The 16,667-nt window shown below is 47.5% G+C and overlaps 1 protein-coding gene across 2 annotated transcripts in view; it reads right to left on the bottom strand.

Annotated features, from left to right (window-relative positions):
• Positions 1 to 12,463: 12,463 nt before the first annotated feature.
• The window catches only part of LOC144174602 (adenosine deaminase-like), a 47,863-nt gene continuing 43,659 nt past the window's right edge, over positions 12,464 to 16,667 (bottom strand). For both annotated transcript variants that reach the window (XM_077703373.1, XM_077703375.1), the window contains 2 exons: positions 14,404 to 14,530; positions 12,464 to 13,247 (listed from right to left, as the gene is read on the bottom strand). In XM_077703373.1, the coding sequence (XP_077559499.1) occupies positions 13,035 to 13,247; positions 14,404 to 14,530 (340 nt within the window). In that variant the 3' untranslated portion in view covers positions 12,464 to 13,034. The remainder of the gene's footprint in view (positions 13,248 to 14,403; positions 14,531 to 16,667) is intronic.

Genomic DNA, 16,667 nt, shown 5'->3' with positions numbered 1-16,667 from the left:
CAGCTGTTTAGCAAAATTCTTATCATTTTGGCACTTTTTCGTAGAGACAGCGATAGACAGGCAGGGCGAAGGAGGCATAGAGAGAACGCCTGTTTCGAGATGAGGGGGGGTGGGGTGGAAGTGTTTTGCTGACAGCGGAAAAACGACAGCATACAGTGAAAAACAAAAGCCTCTAGCGTAGCTTTCTTTTCCAAGGAGGCGAATCATTGGAAGGTTTCTGCAGTTGCCGTTTAATTTTTTTTTCAGCTGTTATTTTCCGACGCATACGCCGGCTGTCTTGTATGCAAAATGTATATTGATCGATCAAATCTATACAAAGTATTGTGAAGATTGATTTTGAAATTCTGCACGAGCCATACCAACATACAACTCTGTCACACTTCCGTCATAACACTCCGTTACATATCACTCCGTCACATACCACTCCATAACCCAGTCCGTCACTTCGGTCATACCACTCCGTCACATACCACTCCATAACCCACTCCGTCACTTCGATCATACCACTCCGTCACATAATACTCCATAACATAGCAACACGTCAATTCCGTCATACCGCTCCGTCAAATACCATTCCATAAATACCATTCCATAACATACAACTCCGTCACTTCGGTCATAACACTCAGTCACATACCGCTCCATAACATATGACTCCGTACCTAGTCCATTCTCCTAAAAACGACACACACACGCACAGGCCCACACGCACACGCACGAACCGTGAATACTCCATGATTGTCGAGTGGCGCAGGTGGCCATCCAGGTGAGTATGCAGCATGATCTGGGGAAAAAAAGAGCGATTAATGCAAAACATGTATACACGTGCTTCGAAAATGGTGGTCCAATTTTCGCATTTTACTAGATTTACGGTAAGCCTCGATAAAAGCTTAGTTAGCTGATCGCATTTTCTTTTTTGTATTGGGGTTGCGCGTAAGTATAGACTTGAACTTTCGTATCGTACTATTGTTTGGGCAGAACCAAACGTGCGCAAGGCTCTGACTCCACGACGCGCCTGCCTTTACACCCGGCATATCGAGTAATCATAGTAATGTTGCTTGTTCCGACACGCTTTACTAACTACAGCTCATGCAACCTTAGTATACCAACGCTACCACTGCGTATGCTTAAAGGTACAGTGAAGTCGGAATACAAGTTGCGCTAGATCGATAGATTAGCTTACCGAGAACACGAATATACTACTCCTACGCGTAGCTTTTTTTAAAAAAAAGTGATGTAGAAAATAGCGGAAATGTGAAGACAGGTGCCGCCGAAACTGGCTATGTCGCACAACTTGCATCGGAAATGGTTAAAACATCTGGCGTGCACAACGTCTTTCCTGGCTGCCGCGCTGGATGTCGCTGCTCGTCCACACTTGGGGCGAGGGGGAAACGCCGTTGGCGGAGGCTTTGGGATTTGAGGCGAGAGGGAGCCTCAACTTCAGGGCCACAGAGGGGACGAAGAGGCGGCTGGAATGGTGGTGGGGGAAAAGTAGAGAAAAAAAATCAGCACGCAGGGGGAGTAATCATACGGATGAGAATTTAGAACAGCGGAAGGAGGAAAAGGGGGGAGGGGGCGATGAGATGTTTAAAACATGGGTGGTGGTGGTGGGGAGGGGGGGGGGCTGGGGTGAGGCAAATTTATTAGGTTAACTAAGAGTAGGGCAAGTAAGAAAAATAAAACAGGCAAGTCGGTTTCTGACTACCAACGTCCCGATTAAAAAAAAAAAAAGCCCCTACTTATCATCATCATCATGGCGCGACAGTAACGTTTTACGAGATGTGCGAGCTGCGGACGAGTGGTTGGTTCTACTCCAACATTCAGGGAGCCTCAAAACGGCAATGTATTTTAGGGGCTAAGCCCCTTAGGGGCTGGGGTTGTTGGTGTCTCCTTTCGTTGTCGTAATCGTCGTCTCATGTAGTCACGGTACTAAAACACCTGGTAACTCGTTTACACCTCGCGCTAGAACGTAACACATACTAAAAAACCGCATGGCCACTCGCTTACGCCTCGCGCTGGAGCGCTTCGTAACCTGTACTAAAAAACACCGGGACACTCTTTTACGCCTCGCGTTAGAGAGCTTTGTGCTTCAAGGACAGACTTTTAAAGCAAAGCTGTATACCACTAACCCCCAAACGGTTTCATCTCCGTTGGAAAAAACGCCAAGGCGCCAAGAATACCCATATACACTGCATGCTTCGCCCCTCCCCAGGTTTCAAGTTAGTGGAGATGGCCCAGGGATTTTTTTTCTTCAACAAAGCGTCAGCACTGATCACATGTCCCATGAACGAGCATTTCGCTTAGTGGTCCGGAGCTACGATGGACGTGTGAGTTTGGGAAAGCACGGCTTATTTGACTGAAACTGACTAAACCGCTCGGTACGTGACAGCTTTGTATTCGGTTGCTTCTATACGGCTATAAATCACCGCTGCCTCACTTGCTTCCGGTCTATCATGACAGAAACAGCGGCTGCAGTCGCTGTTTGCGTCTAGTTTGATCAGCATTTGATTAACGATTTCTCAGCAATCTTTACGAACCGAATCAATGCTAAAATGGCTATGGGAATGTCGGACTTTCGTTTGAAAATAACTCTCTGGTTGCCTTTAGTGTCCCTTTAACGCCGCTTGAGCGTCCGTCATGTGAATTTCTAGTATTTTTCTTCATTTTCCGTGGATAGAGCATAGGCGTAGAAATATCGACGCATTCACCAAATCTTCGTCACAGCTTGATGGGGGAAATCTGGCTTCTTTCGTCTGGGGAGGACTACATGTTGCGGGCGGACGTTTTTTTACACGAAAGTATTTTATTCCGGGATACACGGATTTCACTGACGTTATATCCGTCACGGAAATGACGCCAGTACAACGAAGCAAGCGGCCTGTAAAGGGTGCACCCCTGCACACAGGGTCTTCTTGCGGTGAAGCAACCTTTAGTACTAAAGAGCACGTTATACTTAGGGCTGTTCGTTTTGGGGTTTTACATTTTAACACGAAAGTGTTTTATGCCGGGATACACCAAAATTTCACTGACGTCATATCCGTCACGGAAATGGCGCCAGCACACCTTTGCCGAAGCGTCCCGCCAGCAGGACGTCGTTCGTGAAGCACACCCACAAGACAGCCGCCGACCCGCAAATCAAGCTCAGTTGCGGATTTCTCTTCCCATTTCACTTTCGTGTTTTACCGATTCCTATGACAGGAATCAAGCACAGTTTTAAATGCAGAGCATTTCAGTAACTCACGATGTCACCCGCGTTGGCGTCCGTAGTCCGCACCGCACCCCTCCCTACTATATAAAAAAAAGAAATACTATCCGGCGCCAGGTTTCGATCCCTCGACCCTGCGGGCGAAACGCAATGTACATTGTGCTCTAACCACTGCGCCACAAAGCCAACACAGAATTGGAGGCTACGGACGCGCCTTATATCCTTGCTCATTCAAATTACTGCTGACGAGCGCTCTCTCGTCAGCAGTTGCCACAAGTGCAACAGCATTACCGTAACGCAAACTACTTAACGTCGTGCGCCCCCGGAAATGCTCTGCATTTGATCGTGCCCCTCGCGAGGGGGATGTTTCAATGCGTCTTCCTACTGGCCAGTACACTCGTCGCCATCTGTCGGATGTTGTGCGAACCCTTTGCGGCTGATGGCGCGCGATTTGAAACGACATTTGCATATGATCAAACTGAAAGGCTCTTTTTATAGCTGCGCTTTCAATTTCTTCCGAATGAGGATCAAAGCACCCCGGAATGAACACACTGCAGCTCCGCTTACCTGTAATTACTACTAAATTCTTCGTAAAGAAACATGTGGCTTCTAACAAAAAAAAAACTCATCTCAGTATCTTCTTCAAGTATACAGCAAGGTGCTGAAAAATTGGCAAAGGTGAAGACGACCTACGAATTTTCAACCGTCTCCAATGATTGCGACGTGAGTAGGCAAAAGAAAAACGCCCCTTTCTGGATGAAGAATGGTTTAAACGCGAAGCTTTCTTCTAACAAATATAAAGTCGATAATCCAATCAGCCAAAGTACAAATCTACGATAACGCTGAGCTAAGCGAATGTGACGTTATTATTTTATATCTATTAAATTATGCTTGGGTCATTTCAATGCGGTGATTGGGTTAGCTCAGAGTTGTCGTTGATTCTGGCTTCCCGTTGGTTGCGCGTGTGGCGTGATCAACGTGTCATCTGCGCGCCTATTAGAGAATGCTTTCATCATCATCACGGTCGTTGTAGTCGTCGCTCAAGCGTATGACGCTAAACTGCATTCCTCTACCACAATGGAACTGGAACTCGTAATGCATCTCAAGACGTCCCACTGTTTATGCGGTGTGTGATTGATGCGCCCTTCGTGAAAACCCATTGTTTAAAGCTGCCGTTGCTACTGCATTTTTTCTCACACCGCCACAAGTGAAACATAGAAGGCTTCGCTTAAAAAAACATCCTCGGCTGGAAGGTTACACACGACTGCCCATAATTTCGAGTCATCAGCGTCGCACGTGCATGTGATCATCCTTAGCACGCATTATCCGATGCGCCCTTTCGTCTGGCGCTTTGGCAACGCACCTTGAATTTCGGAACTATCGCCATCGTGGTTGATCCTGGTTGGGCTCAGAAGTGGCGCGTCTGTTCAAAAGGACCGCCTTCGAGATCCGGGCTAAAGGAGAGGCTTCTCCCAATCCTTAAATCGCAAAACTGCAAGGAACGAACAGCCAGTGAACAAAGATCCCCTACAGCACACCACTCACATGGATAACATTGGTATAGTGACGGCAGCGATAGAGTAGTCATGCAATAAAACAACACAGCGCGGGCACATTTTGTTTCTAGTTCCTCTAAGTGAAGGTGTACATTACAACTGATTTAGTATGGCTGATTACCGATTATCTTTGTTGTTTCGGCTGTAAGGAGCGGAAACTGAGTGAGTGAGTGAGTGAGTGAGTGAGTGAGTGAGTGAGTGAGTGAGTGAGTGAGTGAGTGAGTGAGTGAGTGAGTGAGTGAGTGAGTGAGTGAGTGAGTGAGTGAGTGAGTGAGTGAGTGAGTGAGTGAGTGAGTGAGTGAGTGAGTGAGTGAGTGAGTGAGTGAGTGAGTGAGTGAGTGAGTGAGTGAGTGAGTGAGTGAGTGAACGAGCGACCTTACGCCGCGTGTGCATGTCGCCAGGACCAAGGTTTGCTCGAAATGCGAGGAACGTTTCCCTAGAAAATATCGCGGCTACTCCAGTTACCCTGCAAACCCCAATAATTCATTTACGCATTGGTGCATATAAAAAGCACAAGAAAAATGCATTAAATTCCTCTAGAAACTGTTGTGGGGAAACCCCATATACACCTCTTCCTATATTCGTTTATCATCGCTCTTCCTCTGGCAGGTTTCATCTTCCTCCGCCGTAATAGAAATATAAAAAAGTAGATCCCTTCATGATTTTGTACCGATATCACGAGGAAACCGCATAAATGTTGGCCCTGGGCCAACGCGGCATAGTCGTCTCTCAAGAGCGGTTTAATAATGCGCCACGTTTATCCACGGTACCCTTTGTAAGCGCGGGAAGCCTCGTACTCGTCGCTGCCCTGTGATCTCCAAGGGAAGAATCTGGCGGCGGCTGAAGTCGTTTATGAAGGAAAGCCTCCACAATTCAAAATTTCATGCAGCAATCGCCGATGGTGCGTGATGTAATAGAAATTTACGGCTTCAAATGCCCCCCTACAGCAGAGGCCGGTGGCAGTATGTGCACCCGCGAACGAAAGTAATGGCAGGCGAAAGCTAGGAAACTCTGAAAATTGGGCCAACTAGGTATCGCTGTCGCATGGGTATCCGGCAAAGCAACGGCTCAATGGTTTCACATGCTCCGCGTAAAGTACAAGACCGGAAGAGGTTGGGTCGTACCTGTGCGTATAAAATTTCAGCATGGGAACTTTATATCCGTGGACTCCTAATGGCCCCTGATCGTTGACTAGATACACACACCGATACACTAACTACACTTCTGAGCGCTAAAGACAGGGGCGAAATGTGGCGAAGAAGTGATCACGACCTCCTGCATGGTGCACTAAGGAAAGGAACGCGAGCAGGTGCAACCTGAGCATGTGCTTGGTTGCGAATCAGGCGCCTCAGTGGTACAATCACCTGAGTCCCGTCACCCGAGTACGGCGGAAATCGCTTCAGCGTAGCGGTGCAAGCGAGTAGGGCGAAGAATTACCTTGGATCGAGGGTCCCTCAGCAGCCGGCCGGTGTGAGCATTCCAGGTCGCTCGAGGGGAAAGCGCGAGCGATTCTCCTCTTCGTCTTCTGGCGAAACTGGCGCGTAAAATGCTCTGAGGTCGAGTACTAAGTCGAGGAAATCTTTAATTACTGGAAAATCAAGAATTGCACGAACAAAGAAGAGCCACGATTAAGGGAGCCTCCAACAAATGCAAAAAGAAATTGACGTGACTTCAAGCTGGGATGTTTCTTATTATGGGCAGTCTTAAAGCCGTGTCCCCTTGTTTAGTAATTCTACGTGGCGTGACAATAACGGCATTCAACTATTTCAAAGGTAGCTGCGCAGCAGGGATGCGAATTTCAGCAAAGGTCATTATGGAGTGAAATTAAAGGTGGCTCGAAATAAATTCTAGTGGAAACCGTCATCATGCCGATAGTGTCTATTATCATCGTCATCTGCGTGTGTGCTGCCGTTATGTTTTGAAATGCCTGCCTGGCGGCTGACGATAATAATGAGCGCTCTAGAGGTGGCAACGAGTTCCGATTCTGACTGACTGACTGACTGACTGACTGACTGACTGACTGACTGACTGACTGACTGACTGAATGACTGACTGACTGACTGACTGACTGACTGACTGACTGACTGACTGACTGACTGACTGACTGAATGAATGAATGAATGAATGATTTATTGATATATTTGTCTATTTATTTATTTACTTATTATTTATTTGTTTATTGGTGGCTATGACATTTTATTGATTGATTGATTGATTGATTGATTGATTGATTAATTGGTTGATTGATTGATTGATTGATTGATTGATTGATTGATTGATTGATTGATTGATTGATTGATTGATTGATTGATTGATTGATTGATTTTTTGCGGAATGGACACCGTTTTACTGAAGCAAGAACTTTCGCGCGCAAAGATTGGATTCGGGCCTCGCAGGATAGGAGCGGATCGAAATGTATGGGAGGGTCGTTCGTCCTCCTGCACTGGACATGAGTAGGCGCATGATGAGAATGGGTAGCGTTATAGGGACACCGAAGTGAATTTGTCAAGCTTTTGTTCTTGCCTGCATTGCGTAGACCAAATAAACACACTCTTCATAGTTTTGCCGGTCGATAAGGCGATGTTTATTCTACAGGGTGTTCGAGCTATCATGCACCAAGATTTAAAAAAAGAGCAATGGCGTTACTCGAAGAAAACCTAGTGCATAATGTTTTCAGTACTGTGGAGAAGCGGGCAACATTTTTTTCTGTTAATGAGACCTAACTAATTAATTTTAATTATTTATCCAACTCGAGAATTACTGTCCAAATCACTGAAGTGTCAATGAGGCATTTGTAGGTACCCACGAGGGGCATCTAACTGCGGTATTTTCAGCGACGAACTAACTGCGTACACATTTATTCTGACTGATAAAGAAAACCTGCGAAATACGAAAAATACCTCGTGACGGCGCTTCCGCGCGCATGAAAAGAACATGAAAATGTCAAGTACGGCGGATCGGATTGAATTAGCCGAGCTTTCGGAACTGATTAACAAAAGTAAAACAAACGACATTCGTTCTTGAAAGCAGCTTAGAGAAAGGGGGCCGCCGGCAAAGACAGGATGTATGCACTCAGAGATAAGCAGGGAAACATTACTCACAACTTGGGCGAGAGAGTTAGGGTATCAGAGCGTTTCTACACCAGGCTGTATGCCAGCGACGTTAGACGAGGGGAAACTACTGAAAGTACAAGCTCAACTTGCGATGTCCCATTAGTAACGAAAGAGGAAGTCGGAAAGGCTCCCAAAAACATGAAGAGGAAAAGCTGCAGGTGACGACGGAATAACCGTGGATATGTTGAATGGGGGAGGAGATATTGTATTGAAAAAGCTTGCTGCACTGTTTTCGGAATACTTGAAGACTCAAAAAGTGCCCATAGCCTGGAAAAACGACAACATTATTCTGTTTCATAAGAAGGGAGATCCCAAGGATTTCAAGAAATACCATCAGCCTACTCTCAGTTGTTTACAAGCTGTTTGCCAAAGTTATAGTTAGCCGCATAGGTCACATCCTGGATTCCCAACAACCCAGAGGGCAGTCTGGGTTTAGAGAAGGGTGCTCAACCATGGATTCGAACTTACGAATTGCAAAACAACAGACCTGATGCGCCAGACACACTCGACGATAAGCCAGCGCTGTCCCGACTGGAAATATAAAGTAGATACCGTATAATCTGTCCACATTTTCATTTGGTTTTAGCATTCCGAGCAGCGTATATGACTATTTCTTGAATGACGTTCGGGCAGTAAGCGTCCCTCAAATTTTCACAAATATCTCAACTGTAGCGGCTGGATACCATAGGTGGAAAAGCGTTCGCAGGTGTTTGGTCGTGCGGCTGACCGCTGTGCTAGTTCACCCGGCGCAAGAAGTGCTTCCCGCGCCTTAGTGTTACGCTGTATATAAAAGTTTCGGTTGATTTTAATTCCTTAGTACCTATACACTTTTCTGCCGCCTTCAACTGGCCTTAGATTTTTCTGCTAGCGTACCAGTGAGCGAAGCGTCACATGAGCGCTTGTGTGGAGCTACTTGGAGTTGGAGACTGATACAGTCTGCAACTAACAAACTAAAGGCACATTCTTCCAGGCACGAACACGTCGCGGCTTAGTTTCCACTGAGCGAATGAACTGCGACGACCCGCCGGTGGCAGGCCGGCAAACGCTGGCCCGACTGATTCTGTCGGAGGGTCGGCGAGCAGTGCAGTAGCGCAGTCAAGCCAAGCCATCTTGTTTTGACGTCATACGAAACGTCATAGGAAATCGGCAAGGAGGATGCAGAGAGAAGGACAGCATTTTCGAATTGACTTTTTACTGAACGCAGCGAGAGTGCTCGAAGCATGGCCTAGAGACTCCAGACTACAATTCGCGCTAGTAATCCCGCAATGTTTACAAATCACTTCAGTGTGTCTTTACGAGCCCCGTGTAGCAACAAGCCAGCGTTGTCAGCGTCGTTGAACGTGAGAGAAAAAATGGCGCCAGCGAAAGATCCCGTGGCGCCACCCTTCGGCACCCACTGACACTACCGGGATCGTACTGCGATGCCCCAACAGATGGCGTGCGAGCAGCAGAGGAAAGTTTTCACCGCTCGGAAACTTTTCATGCAGTGCAAATTGGGCCCAATAGTACTATGGCGTTCCTCGCTTAAAAGCGAAGCTTAGTGGCCAACTGCACAGAAATTTCACCTCGGCCAAATTTGTTTTAAACGCGCTGTACGACCAGGAGTCCATGGGTCGGTGGGCGACCAGGTGGTCATGGGCAATTAGGTCTTGGGGAGGTGAAAAAGGGTTAAGAAAAGGGCGGTAGTGTAGGTAGTGTAGGCGGTAGTGTAATAAAATGTCGGTTCGGGCGCCTGGCTTTTAAAGAAGAAAATGCTTCGAGTGGCTTGCGTGTGAGCCTGTCGAGGGTGTCCAAGTCTTCTTTAAGGGGAATGAGGAAGGGTTAGACGTAACACTTGAAATGGGAAAACCAGTTTCGTGAGATCTGGATATTTCGATCGATCCGGTGGCGTCTGGAGATGGTCGGAACATTCGTGCGACTTGAGTGAATGTCTAGGAATATTTGCAACTTGTCATTCCGCGTGTTTTCTTGCACGGTCAGTACTAGAATTTCGACTAAAATCTGGGCGGGGTGTCCTAACCGTACTGGTGCACAAAATTTTGGATGTTTAACGCGACAAAGCTATACCTGGGCTACGAGACGCGCCGCGTTCTCCGATTTTATTTTGACCGCCTGAGGATCTTTAACGAGCGCCAAAATATCGACAGATTGCGTTTTCACTTCTCGCCTCCGTCACATCGGCAAATTATTTCCTCATCACGTCGTGCTGCGAAATTCAGGACAAGACCTCTCGCCATCCAATGCGAGCCTCTCTTTCTCATCTTTGTTTTTCAACGGTCACTTAATTTTTGGTGCTTCTGAAACCTTTTAAGCAATTCAAGGAGATGACAGTGTCCTGCATTCCAAACCAGGACGGCTTGTAAAGCCAGCCTTGTTTCAAACACGCCGACAGCCTCCAGCCTTGCCCTCGTATGTAATTTTCCGTAATCCGCTTTCGCGTAACACCAGGAACCTCATCTAACTACCTGTTGATTCCGATGATAGCGCGAGCACTCGACGCACCAGGCCTCGCTACCAACGATGCTGATGAAGAATGACATTTTATTATTCCAACCCCTCCCTTCATTCCCGTCGTCTGTTCACCCCACTTTGTGCGCTGAAAAACATGGTGATATAAGCGGTTATTTACCCCCGTGTATGAAATATAATTCTGCGTAAAGCATCTTAGCTGAACACTCAATCCGCTAAGTCTGTTTTAAATGGGCCCTGCAACACTTTTTTTTAGTTTTTTTTTTTTTGAAACCTTAAATGCTTGCAGAACGTAGTCACCCAACACATCCAGTACTTAGATTAGGGGGTCGTAAAGTACCTCAGCCAAAAATTACTGCTTTCGGCCCATCAGATAACTCGTGAACTCGCTCAGAAGATTTTTTCTCTTTCCCAGACTTGACGTTCTTCGACGGCTCGAATTACGTCACTGAGGCCATGTAGTGGCTGTTGGCCGGTTTTCCTGCAGTTGCAGCCATGAACGCTTTTCGATAGCAACTTTTTTTAAAAAAGTCACAAAAACAAAGCAGGAATTGAAGGCGTATCTGGTGCCAATCACGCAGCTCCGCTCCGTGCTGGAAACCGCACGGAGGTAAGCGCTTACAGGTAAGCGCTTATCGACAGTGTTGCAGGGTCCCCTTAATAAAAAAAACGCGGGATCTTCAGTTGGTCAGTTTTAGAGTAGGGCGTGTCGCTTATGCTGACGGGGCCAACAATACGCCCTAGTTTACGAACAGACAGCGCTTACCTGTAAGAAGAACTAGTTTCATGTCCTAGCTTTAAGGGCGTACGGTTCGGCTTCATGTTTACTTACCCCATGCTCGGCTGCTTCCTAACGCAGTGCGATACGTCTCCATGCGCGTTCCGAGATTAAAAACGTGGGTGCTCCAGCTTTGCTGGCATTCTGGTTTCCATTCACGTCCGTGAAGGATTTCTATATGCGCCGAAAAACAGCCTTGTTTGCTTAAGGCCTGTTAATAGCGATAGTGAGCGGCGGACGGGATGTCCCCATCCTGTAAATGTGAGAATCTAAAGGCGATTCGCAACGAGTATTGGCCAGTGGTGGTGGTGGCCCAGAAACACTGGATGGCGATGGCGAGGACTTTATTTCTTTCAAGTGAAAGGCGCGTCGACCGGATACGGCCGCGAACCGACGCCGAAGAGACTCTCCGCTCACTACGGAGTTTCGCCTGCGGGGCTTCCATGGTCAGCCACACTTTAGTCCTTCCAACCTCCCCTTTCCAAACTAGCCCTCACGCCGTCGTACTAAACAACTTATTCTTCTACTACTAATCCCCATACCGTCCCCGGTACTCCGCTTTCCTCGTGAGGCTCTCTTCACTATCACCGTCACTCACTCTTGACTGCGCACCGCGTTCGCTTTAGTTTACTCGGGTACGCCAAGGGCGACGTCGACGCCGCTCAACACGTGCTCTACAAAAGCACTTAGCTCCAAATGATGGGCGTCTTAAGTAGTCGTAGTAGTAGTAGTTGTAGTAGTAGTAGTAGTAGTAGTAGTAGTAGTATGTACTCGTGGTAGTGGTAGTGGTGGTAGTAGCAGTAGTCGTAGTAGTAGTGGTGGTGGTAGTATTAGAAGTTGCTGTTGTAGTAATAGTAGTAGTAGTAGTAGTAGTAGTAGTAGTACTCGTGGTTGTGGTGGTAGTAGTAGTGGTGGTGGTGGTGGTGATGGCGGTGGTGGTAGTAGTAGTAGTAGTAGTAGTAGTAGTAGTAGTAGTAGTAGTAGTAGTAGTAGTAGTAGTAGCAGTAGCAGCAGCACCAGCAGCAGCAGTAGTAGTAGTAGTAGTAGTAGTAGTAGTAGTAGTAGTAGTAGTAGTAGTAGTAGTAGTAGTAGTAAATAACTTCATTTAGCGCAGAAGTGTTGTGAGTCCTTATTCCTGGAGCCCAAGTGACGACTTGGCAGCCTTTACCCTGGAGACCAGAAATTACTAGGCGCCCAGGAGAGCGCTGGTTCGTCATCAGGTTCATCCACAGCAAGGAAAGGAGAAGATGGGAGGAAAGATTTGGAATAAGCAAGACTTGTAGCAACGGTGGTTGTGGTTGTGGTGATTCTAGAGGCAGAAATGACACGTATCCCCTATGTGAAGTGCTCAAGACCGGAAAATTTTATTCGACAAACCTATCACCAGTGTGTGACACGATGAAAACAAAACGGGTTAGGGAATAACGACGGAAACTAGTGTGAGACACTTTTTTTCAATATTTTTTTTGAAATCCTAAATGCTTGCAGAACGTGGTCACCCGATACACCCAGTACTTAGATTAGGAGGTCGTAAAGTAGCTCAGCCAAAAATTACTGCTCTAGGCCCATCAGATAACTTGGAAACTCGCTCAAAAGATTTTTATTTCTTTCCCGGTCTTGACATTCTTCGACGGCCCGAATTACGTGATTAAGGCCGTGCAGCGGCTGTTGGCCGGTTTTCCTTCAGTTGCAGCAATGAACGTATTCGATAGCAACTTTACAAATAAAGCCACAAAAACAAAGCAGAAGCGGAAGGCGTATCTGCTGCGACGAGCACATCACGCAGTGCCGCTCCGTGCTGGCGACAACTTTAGCTTTCGCAGTGCTTCCGGACGCGAAGGAAAGAGTGAAAGCGTTTATCGAAAGTGCTGCAGGGTCCCTTTAACGCTTTTTTCCATTCTCTTTCGCATTGCTTACGAAGAAACCGTTTGTGGGTGGCTGCCCGTCCTCCTCTCGTCCAGGTCATGTATGCCCGCCGGTTTCTTTCCATTTTGCACATTGTTTTTGGGGCTGGTGTCGTAAACGCAGCGGTTGGCGCAGCAGGAGGCATTGAGTCGCTCGAACTTGTGCCGCAGATTTTGCTTCTCCTCCTGGGAGAGGAAGGACGCCTCGATGGCCGCCCGGTTCTGGATGGGACGAGAGGAAACGAGAAACACAGAAAGAAAGAAATAAATCAGGCACCCTTTGGGAAGAGGCTACGCATCATGGCCAACTTCACGCCCTTATAGACGCACGTATTTCTAGCCAATATTACAATTCTCTGGGATCCTCCGACTCGAAAGCAGTAACTTTGGAGGACGATCCTCGTACTTCAGCCTCAAACAACATAATACAATACTTAATGCCTCCACAATTTCATGGGGTACTTGGTGAATGTAATTTTTTAAGTGGAGCGACGGCATTACTATGGACCTCAAAGGACGCGCAAACGCTGCGTCACTGGAAGGCAACGCAGGCATGGCGTCGTGAGCATCCACTTACAAAAATCATATTTCCTTTGTGTTTTCAACCAAGAAACTTCAAGCTTACCCCCGTCTCTTTTATCACTGCACGTTCCTGACTAAAAATTGTGGTATAGTGCTTCTCTCTGTTCCTTTTTTTAGGTGCGGAGTACCTTAGGACCGCACAATGTCCGTGCACGTCTGTGCGCATAGCATTTACAATCGTACAAAATCACATGGGCACCGGCAGGTTTAGAGCCTGTGTCTGGTAGACCAGACAGAGTTAGTGTTAGTCGTCTTATTCATTGGTCTAAAACCGTGAGTTAGCACCCGAGAGTCAAACGGCTTACTCCCTCGCCTGTAATGGTGCGAAGCACCTTAGGACCTCCCAATGTTCGTCCGCGTCCATCCGTGCGCACACCAGCATCAATCGAAAATCAAGCGAAATTTGATTTGCGCCGTGAGTTGCAGTTGCATTTAGGGAATAATGAAGGTGCAACTGACGGCTCAAATCAAATGACGGTAGGGGCGCAAATCGGATGTCACTCGGGGCGCAACTTGGATGTCATTTCGAGTTCCCGTACTCCGCAACCTCGCCATCATCCACGGAGTGGAGATGCTGCCATTTTTTTATCTTAGTCGGTGGCCGGGAGCTCCTGCATTCGAGGCATACAAACTCGTTTGTCCTACTCTTTTTGGGAACCAGAGGCAATCGCTTGCTTGTCGCATTCGTATAATAATAATCACCATGTCACGCACTCTGAAGAAGGCGCACTGGCGAGTGCCAACAAAGCAGGAGAGTAGTGACGTTAGCGATGAATAGAACAACGTTTGTTCTCACCGACTCAAGGATATCGTCGGGCAGAAATCCCAGTTTGAGGGCGAGCTGGTATTCATCTGAGATTCGAGTATGCGTTATGGTCGGGTCGTCTGTATTGAGGGAGTAGCTGGCGCAGTGTTCCTTCAACCTGCAAAAAAGAGAACGAGCGTTTAGAAAGAAGGATAGGGACAGAAAATATTGGCGCAGCTTGAAATAGTGGTGCAATGCTGGAGAATAGCAGAGCTAGCGGACCCTTTCCCTTAGTCGGAGACTGGGCTGTTGCACCTTAGATAGACTTCCGAACGTTTACCCCTGAAACTTCTCCACGACTGCTAGGCCCGGATTTCTTTTGTCCGCGGCCTTTCACATCTCTGACAAAGTGGATCGCGTTAACACGCGCTAAAACCCGCGGCCAAGTCAAAAGCCAACGCCCGCGCTACGAACACAAAGGTAATGCTGCGCGCCCAGATCCTTTGTTGCTAATATGTACGGGCGAAGTTAACACGAAGCTGCCATGGGGATTTCTCAACGAGGTTGTGGAATCTTTTAACTTCACACGTTTTAACATTACACGCTTTAAAACGTGTATTGAGTATGTGTGCTCCGCCAAATGCAAAAACGTTTTTCTTCAAGCTTCATTCTTTCACAGCCTTTCAAAAACAAACAGTTTTTCTTCAAACTTCAAGCGACTGACCCGCCTCCCTTTTTCCGCCTCCTTAAAAGCAGCCCATATCACGAGCACTGGGTTTGCTTGCCGACGTCTGCGCTAAGTTTCTGTTTCTCTGCGCTGTACTTTGGTGTTCTCTTTCTCCTTACTTGTGAGGCTATTGCGGGCTAACTATCAAGGGACGGGAATAGAATTAGGGGAAGACAATCGAATTTTTAAAAAGGGGGGATGAAAGAAGAAAAAGATAAGAGGGGTGAGAGGGGGGAAGGGGGGCAGCGAACTCCTTCGGACACCGCAGGATACCGGGTGCGATTGAAATGTAATGGGTGAGTCCTTCATCTTACAGTGTACATAAATAGGCTGAGGATTGCTGCAGGATCCTTTCTTCTCTCTAAGTCACGAGCATGTCTCCGCTCACGCATCTCCAAATCGGCAGGTCTCATTCGAGGAGCAATCGACGCGTCGCTTGAGGCGCGCGCACCTGTATCGATTCCGCAGCCGGGTTCGCACCCGTTACCGTACAGTAAAGACGCTGCCCCGTCTAGCCGAAGCAGCGCGAGCTCTCTTTGTTGTACCATGACGACGGCACTGGTCACCAGTCACTTTTACAATGGAGCCTGCAACTTCAGGATGAAGAAGGAGCGCAAGATGGAACGTTTTCTATCATGTGCATGTACCAGGAGGAGAGTGATAAGCGCGGTAGCCGGATCTGAACGATATGCAGTCTTTCTGAACATTACATAACGTACAGAAGGTTGATTGATGATTGATTGATTGTAGGGTTTAACGCGCCGACGCTTCCTAGGCGATGGGGCGCGCCAAAGGGGGACTCCGGGTTAATTTTGGCCACCTGAGGATCGTTAACGCGCGCCGAAATCTCGAACACACGAGCGTTTTTGCTTTTTTGCCTCCATCAGAAAAGCGGGCGTACAGAAGATCCACAAACGTCGTGAATGTTTCACGTTTCACATTTACCGATATATGCAAAACATGTGCGAAATTTCTGGGAAGTATAGCAGAAGATGCCGCCCGATGCAAATACGGGGTGCGATAGCGATGTGAACCCAGGCTTCGCTGTCTCCGAGTTTTTCACAATGATTCCGGCTATTCAAAAATGAACATCACCCTGCATACGGGGACAAGGTTATTCGCCCTCCCTCCAATTAAAGTTCAGTCTCACTACTCCTACAACTTTAAGATTGGAAGATTGGAAAAATTGTTCACCTCAAGTGTTGCTAGTTCTTCGCGTGTTAAGAGGGGCTTCAACGTGATACGTGTACGCACGCAGTACATCTAGTTACAGCTGGGTATAAAACACTCCAATACGACGGACATGCAGTCTTTCGTTGACGGTAGGTCGATATTCTATTCCATACAGCGGTATGCGCATGTGAATCATGACAGCCAGCGCAACGATTTACGACTCCCGAGAGAAAACAATTGAAATGAGCGCACCGTGAACAAAAGGTCACGAGAAGTGCCGACCCTATGAGGCGAGTTGACTCACCCCCTGACACTGTCTGTGCGCTGTCACGCTGTCTGTACGCCTGCAAATCGTGCAGGAACATAGTGCACAAGCACGTTGTGCTTTTCGCCGACAGTGATCAAGAAGCCATAA

This window comes from Haemaphysalis longicornis, unplaced genomic scaffold, assembly GCF_048455015.1.
Source record: "Haemaphysalis longicornis isolate Haplotype H1 unplaced genomic scaffold, Haemaphysalis longicornis Haplotype H1 scaffold_3, whole genome shotgun sequence".
Classification (NCBI taxonomy): domain Eukaryota; kingdom Metazoa; phylum Arthropoda; class Arachnida; order Ixodida; family Ixodidae; genus Haemaphysalis; species Haemaphysalis longicornis.
This window is presented reverse-complemented; position numbering and strand designations above follow the sequence as displayed.